This window comes from Girardinichthys multiradiatus, chromosome 17, assembly GCF_021462225.1.
Source record: "Girardinichthys multiradiatus isolate DD_20200921_A chromosome 17, DD_fGirMul_XY1, whole genome shotgun sequence".
Taxonomy (NCBI): domain Eukaryota; kingdom Metazoa; phylum Chordata; class Actinopteri; order Cyprinodontiformes; family Goodeidae; genus Girardinichthys; species Girardinichthys multiradiatus.
In genome coordinates this window covers 26,424,019-26,431,164 of record NC_061809.1, presented here as the reverse complement: position 1 = coordinate 26,431,164, position 7,146 = coordinate 26,424,019, and the positions used below count along the sequence as shown (strand labels likewise).

At 35.6% G+C, this 7,146-nt stretch overlaps 1 protein-coding gene across 6 annotated transcripts in view; it reads right to left on the bottom strand.

The window, feature by feature from the left end:
- Positions 1-1,978: 1,978 nt before the first annotated feature.
- The window catches only part of LOC124882660 (myelin regulatory factor-like protein), a 33,944-nt gene continuing 28,776 nt past the window's right edge, over positions 1,979-7,146 (bottom strand). For all 6 annotated transcript variants that reach the window (XM_047389115.1, XM_047389118.1, XM_047389119.1 and 3 more), the window contains exons 18-24: positions 6,324-6,479; positions 6,184-6,231; positions 5,397-5,481; positions 5,168-5,242; positions 4,261-4,372; positions 3,772-3,843; positions 1,979-3,485 (exon numbers count right to left, since the gene is read on the bottom strand). In XM_047389115.1, coding sequence (XP_047245071.1) covers positions 3,393-3,485; positions 3,772-3,843; positions 4,261-4,372; positions 5,168-5,242; positions 5,397-5,481; positions 6,184-6,231; positions 6,324-6,479 — 641 coding nt within the window. In that variant the 3' untranslated portion in view covers positions 1,979-3,392. The remainder of the gene's footprint in view (positions 3,486-3,771; positions 3,844-4,260; positions 4,373-5,167; positions 5,243-5,396; positions 5,482-6,183; positions 6,232-6,323; positions 6,480-7,146) is intronic.

Genomic DNA, 7,146 nt, shown 5'->3' with positions numbered 1-7,146 from the left:
GTCTTTGTGTTGGTAATTGAGTTATTTTTGCAAACATTGTTTGGCCATAATTTAACCTGAAATGAGCAGAAATCAGTGTCAACTTAGTTTTCCTTCAAAATGAATCTATATGTGTCAGAAATCTAAAGCGAAGATTAAATCATAATTTTAAGTTATAAATGCGAAGACCTTCCCACATCCCAGGTTTTGTTAACAAAGTACATTATAGCAAAATTGCATAACAGCAGTATTCTTTAAAGAAGACAGTAAACTGAATATAAAATGACATAGTTAAGATTGACTTTCTTGTGAAATAACTGCGGGTACTTACAGGGTCTATTTCAGTCCTCATGACGGTTACTTCTTGTTTCCGTCCTGCAACTCAACCTTCCTCTTTTCAGCTGAGCTGTTTCACTCTAAGACCTAATTAGTTTGGTGTTTGTGCCGTTCCACCTCCACCTGAATTAGTCATCAGTCTGTTAGTGAGTATTCAGCTTGGGTAGATGACATGATTAAGAACGGAAATACTACTGAATATATTTACAGAAATCCAACACAAAAATTCCAGAAACAATATCATAAAATATTGTTATTCAAAGATCTGAGTATGATCTTTGAATAGCTGTTTAACTTTATAAAGTTATGCCAATAAATATGATTTATCTTGTAGCACACAACTGCAAGTCCAGCATCAGTTCACTGCAAACAGACTCTAATTATCATCTACCATTAATAGTGAACATATAAATAGGAATAGGAAAAGAGGAAAGGAATCAAACTGACCTTTAGATTGGTGGATATACTTTATCACATGAGTCACACACACCAAGAGGTTGTTTCATGGTATCGGAGTTCTGACCAACCCTAACCCTACCCTCTAAACACTTCAGTGTACGTTTGAAAGCCACAATAAAAGCCATTTTGACCCATTCACTGATACAATGACAAAAAAAAAGCCAGGCACCCAGAAAAAACTGCTTAATTTCAACATAACTGGGTCCATATGCAGACTATTACTTGGGGTGCTTATGAATTATTTGCAAAGGGGCTGGCAGATCAAGAATGGTTATGAGAGGACAAAACCGATGCTATTAGATATGGAGCGACAGACAGTCACCAGATCGTCTGGCAATAAGGTCAGCAGAAAAAGACTATACCTTATAAACTCATTGGGGGGGCAAACATGTTGACTCAACACCAGCGCGCTCTGGCCCAAACTGAAAGAGTCACCAAACAGATTTGGTTTTTTATTTTTTATAGTACATTACCAGCAAGTAATGGAGTTTGAAAGGGGTCACATAATGCGTTTCTATGATTCCAGGTTGTTCTCTTGTACAACTACCGGGAGCATACGATGTGACCATTGCTGGTCTGCATGTGGTTCAAGTCTAACCAAATCAAACTATTCCCTTATAATGTTTCAAAGCTATATATTCTGCCGTGCTAATTAGGTCCCGTTTCATGTTGAGACTTCTTTAATATAGTGCAGCTATAGTAAAATATATTAATGAACATATATAAATCAGTCTAATCCATAAAAGATTGTTGTTCTGGCTGGAAGGTCACTTAGACTCTAAAGCTGCAGCTTCCTATTTTCAATCCAGAACCAGTTTGAATTGGAGGATTATTTTAAATAAAGTAATTAAGTAACATGAAAAGTCTACGATGTGGAGGAAAAATTTGAATCTTGCACAGCTTTACAGAGATACAGACAAATGTTGCAAAACATTGTAATCAAATCTTGACGTTGATAATAACTCTCTTCTGACAAGAGTTGGGGAAAGTTTTGAGGTTCTGTGTTGCTAACATTAACACAGCTTAGCTCTCAGCACTTGTAGGGAAGGAGTCATCTCGAGGGGCTGATAAGCCAATCAGAGACTGACCTATTTCTTATTTTTTTCAAACCACATTCTTTAGACTAGAGAGAGGTCCAAACTGTCAAACTATTGCTATAGACTTTAAAACTTCCTACAAAATATAAAACATTACAACCATGCAATAACATTTTACAACATTTTATTAAAGCAGTCAGGATTCACTCAGTTCAGCTCATAGAAAAGATTAAGTTAAACAGTTTTACATTCATAAATAACTCACACGACATCAGTATATCTTTCCTTCAGGTAACCAAAGTACTTTGTATTAGTTAGACCCACTCCCGTTTCATCCCGTTCCCCTTATCCCTTTAACTCTTTTCCTAGCTTTGCGTAAACTTGCTGAGGGCTACAGTGGTTGTGAGCCTCTATCAGATATAGCGCTAAAGGTATTTGGTGCGAGAATTAAATTGCAAACTAGGAAATTCTGATTTCTAGAGTTGAATAAAAAAACTTCTAACATTTTTCTTCAGACTAACACAATAAAAGACAGTTTATGGAAAAGCGATTACAAATTAAGATAGCACATTTGAGCTGTTTACAGGTTTGGGCAACTCCAGTTCTCAAGGATTTACAAGTTTTGTGCACGTTTCCTCTCCAACACACTTGATTCAATGAGTTATCTCTAAATCTCGCCTCAAATGTCAGCAAGACCCAGCTAAAGGCCGACCCATTTAAATAAGGAGGCCTCCAGAAACGAAACATGTAACACATACTGTACAAAGCATGCGAGACACTGGCACAGGAGGACCAGAACCAGGTTTACATCAAAATAATCCACAAAAGCTGACACCTTTTGGGCCACTGCACCTTTTATAGGTAAATCTCTGGCTATGAAATTGGATTGGTTTTTAGAAGACAAAGTTTGCATTTAATAATGTTCATATTTGCTTCTTGTTTTCTTTGACAGTTTTGTGATTTCAGATTTTTGTTGTTTAATTGTTAAAAATCTTTTTTTTTTTTTTTTGCATACTACTTCGCAGCACATGGATCTCACAACAACAAAAACTACAAAAAAAAAAAACATTTAAAGCATTTAATTGTAGTCAGATTTAGAAGAGATTTATTTGCTTTAAATAGCCAACAGAAGTGCAAACTGCTGAACAGCCATTTTAACAACCCCTAAGCACATGTTTATTACTGTACAAATTCAGGCTTTACGTAAACAAAGGTAAAACTTCCAAGTCCTTCACTGGGAATAAAAATATTTCAGGAAAAAACTACATACAGCAGATTTTTGCTCCATTTAAATGGCAGTGTCAGTTTTTCTGGATACATTTCCCTTGCTTTGTCCCCAGGTCAGCAAAGCAACAAACGTGTGCCAAACAGATTTAAAGGGACTAGTTATGTAATTTAAGACACTTTCATTGCTGACGGCTTTTATAATTTGCTTCCTTTCACAAAAAAATTTGCATTTTATAAAAACAACATTACAGCACAGTAATAAAAGTCTTCTTCGGTTTCTTTGTCTGACTTAAGCAGTGAAAGCAGGGATCTGACTTAATTGGTTTTAATTCATTCTCTGTGAGGAGCTCATGTTTATGTGTCTGTGCAGCGTCTGTAGAAGTTGAAGTGATAATCTGTAAAGAGCGCCCCCACGTAGTGATGGTCAGTACTGCAGTCTGCTTGACCCTGCAGAAACACGGGTAATAGTTTCGTCATTTCCACTGCTTTTAAATCATTTTCATATCAAATATTCTGGGGGATTTATGTTATATGTCTATTCTAATAAAATAAAAACAATATTTGTCAAATATAGCTTTCTGCTGTTAATCTGTAATAGTAAAATTGGATCCAATAACAGGTATGTGTCATTTAAATTAAATGAAATTCTCTTTACTAATATTCTTATGCATTTGTAACTGGCTAGCTGTTTTTGATTTATGTCACATGAAAACAGAAATAATTTGTTTCTCACAGCTACTGCAGACCGGAAGTAATACGAGCTGTGATGAAGACGAGCCACATGAAGAGGCCACTCATGTTCCCCCTGCAGAAACAGACATATGAATCAAATGATAATGGTCAAGAGGACGTCAGAGAAAACAACTGTTTTCATAGTTTGTCCTAAATTCGCCATTAAGTGAGTAATTATTTTTGAATACTATCCACAGTACAGGTTAGTGTCTGAATCTAATTTACATGAATTTTGTGCCATGAATTCATGAAACCTTCAGATTTTTGAATTTCACATTTTTTGTTATTTAATAACATGCCCATTATTTAATGTAGCCTATTTTTAATTGGACGAAAACCCTCACTTAATACGTAAACATTTGTTACATTGTCAGCAATAATATTATAAAAAGTTATTATTGTTATTAACCATTTAATAACAATAATAATGGTTTAGTGTCAAATCTAACTTCAATAATTATTATTTTTTGTAAACCTAGCTGAGATTTACCTGTGTATTTGATGGGTACCTGCTGTCAGAGGCTGTGGTAGCGCTCAGCAGAGCAGAACAGTGGGTGGGCTCATCTACAGCACATAGATGGACCACCAACAACTCAGTAGAACTGAAAAACAACCATAAACATTTTTATTTTTCACTTATTGTCAGCCATTACATTTTTTTATCCAGAAACAATCATCAGAGGAAGTGACTTAGTTTACCGTTAACTAGAAAGCAGGTAGCAATATGCTACATGATGCTAACAAGATTAAATCATTTATTTGCATTACTGTAAGGTTTTACCATTAAAATATTTGTTAGCCAAAGCAGCTCAGTTTACCATTAACTAGAAAATGGTTAGCAAAAAATGCGCTCATGCTAACAAGACTGAGTAGTTTATAGCCATAGCCTAATCGTAACATTTTACCCTGAAAAAGCAGGCAAAGCAACTCAGTTGACCCAGAAAACAGTAGCTACTGTTAGCTGGTAGCAACAGAGGAGTTCAATATTTTTGGGCAAACTTTTACTCTTTAATAAACTTCGTAGGAAGTAACTACAGAACAGTCAAAGGATCTATTATGAGGTGTAAAATTACGTTTTAAGGGTAATTTTGTTATTCTTTATAGTGTAAAATTTGACCCTAAAACGAAGCAGCTCATTTTAACGTAAACTAAAAAGCAGTTATTAGGAGTGTTATGATGCTGACAAGCTAATTGCAGCTGAGAAAAACTTCTAATCCTTAAGTGAAATATGAAAAATGTCAAGGGTAAGAATAGTTTTGCAAGACACTCTAATCAAATGTTATGTTACTGAGCATCTTTTAATCAAACAAGTAAAACGTTTAGCCCTTACATTATAGACGAGGTGTTTTTGTAAGATGTAAAAATACTTTTATTTTCTGTTTCCATTCAGTTCTTACTTCATAAGCAGTGTGATTCTCATGTTGACAGGGACAAATTGGCTGATAGGAACTCTAAAAACGTATCTTTCAGGCCTAAAAAAAATAAAACAGACAAATGTTAATATAACTAGTCTCAAGCATTACATTTAAATTAATTATGGATCATTTTTTTCAATGAACATCACTTAAAACTTACACATAATTGTTTTAAGCAAATGTATTCTTTAGACCTAATTTATCTACCTACCCACATTCATCCCTCATGCAGTATCTGCCATCAATCACCTGCTGGTTCTCTTTAATCATGAATGTGTGAATTGTTGTGTTTCGCCCTGATAGAGAAAAAGAGTAACAGCTGTTTAGTTTGATAAAAAGTCTCCATGGTTTTTAAGTAGGTATGAAAAAACGTGACGAAAAACCTTCTAAGAAACATCTGTCAGTTAATAGTAAATATTTCTTTGTATGTACACTGCCTTGCAAACATCTTCCTACCCTTTCACAATTTGGCACATTACCGCCACAAACTTTAATGTATTTTATGAGGATTTTATGTAATAGAACACAAAGAAATAAAGAATTGTGAAAAAGAAGCAAATGATGCAAACGTTTGTACATATACAGTATATATAAATCTGAAAAATCAGGCATGCAAATTTATTTAGCCCTGATATCTATGACATCCCTAAATAATATTCAATGTTAACAACTGCCTTCATGTGATTAGTGAACAAAGTCCACCGGTGTGTAACTGAATCTGAGTCTAACTGCAGCTGTTCTGTTTCTGACCTCTGAGGCCTGTTAGAGAACATTAGAGACCAAACAGCATCATGAAGACCAAGGAACCCAGCAGACAGGTCAGGGAGAAGGTGGTGAAGACGTTTAAAGCAGGGTTAGGTTCTAAAACAATTTCCCAAGCTTCAGACAACTCAATGAGCTCTGTTCAATCTGCAGTGTTGTGTTTTGCACAGTTCTCTGGTCAAATATCATTTTCGTTGACGTCAGATGGTATCAGTGATGTGTAACAGAATACTCACAGTCTCCAACACTTCTCAAGCTGTGGTTAACGTTTTCTTGTCTTATTCCTGTTGAACAAAAACACAAGCCTATGTCTCCTATTTTATGATGTTTTCATTTGAATAACCTAATTTAGCTGGGTACTCTAGGCTGCTGTTACCTGTTCTTGTCATGCTTCTGGTTGGTTCAGTGGCTGGGGTGCTGGAGACAGTGCTGCCCTCTGCAGATGAAGGGCAGCAGTACACCTGATCACAGTACAACAGGTTACAGAAGCTCACATCAGGAGGCCAGAAACCAGGATGTGTTGTTACTGAGGCTGGAAGGGACACGTGCAACTTGTTGTTAGCATATCAACCTGGTTGAAATGTGTTTCTTGCTTAAGTTTAACTCAATACATTTTGTAATATCTTTAAAGGTCAATGTATCATAGGTGTGCATAATATCAGGAAGACCTGCCACATGCAATAACATTCCTGAACGTCACTGTTACGATATGACTTGCAAAAAAGAGAGAGTTTTTGCTTTTCTGCCGCATTAAAATGTTTAAGACCATCAAACACTTTTAAAATATCAAAAAACATAAACTGAGATAATTCAAAAAGCTGTTTTTTAGATGGGGATTTTTTGTACTAAGGGAAAAAAAGCTTTCCAAATCAATCTGGTCCGCACTGAAAAAGCAATTACTGTTACCCACTGTTTAAATTATGAATTAACTGTAGTTAAACACATTGTTGGTGCAATTCCATTACTTAAACCCAGATTTTACCAGCACAATCAAGAAATCAGTTAGATAGAACCTGTCTAACATCATGAAGTAGACTCAAAGATCTCATACAGCAGCACATCATGCACCAGTCTAAAGGAATCCAAGAACAAATGAGAAACAAAGTCACTCACGTCTATTAGTCTGGAAAGAATTACAAAGTCAACATCTGAAGCCCCGCTGGCCTCACGCCTCGGTTAAGGTCAAAGTTCATGATTCA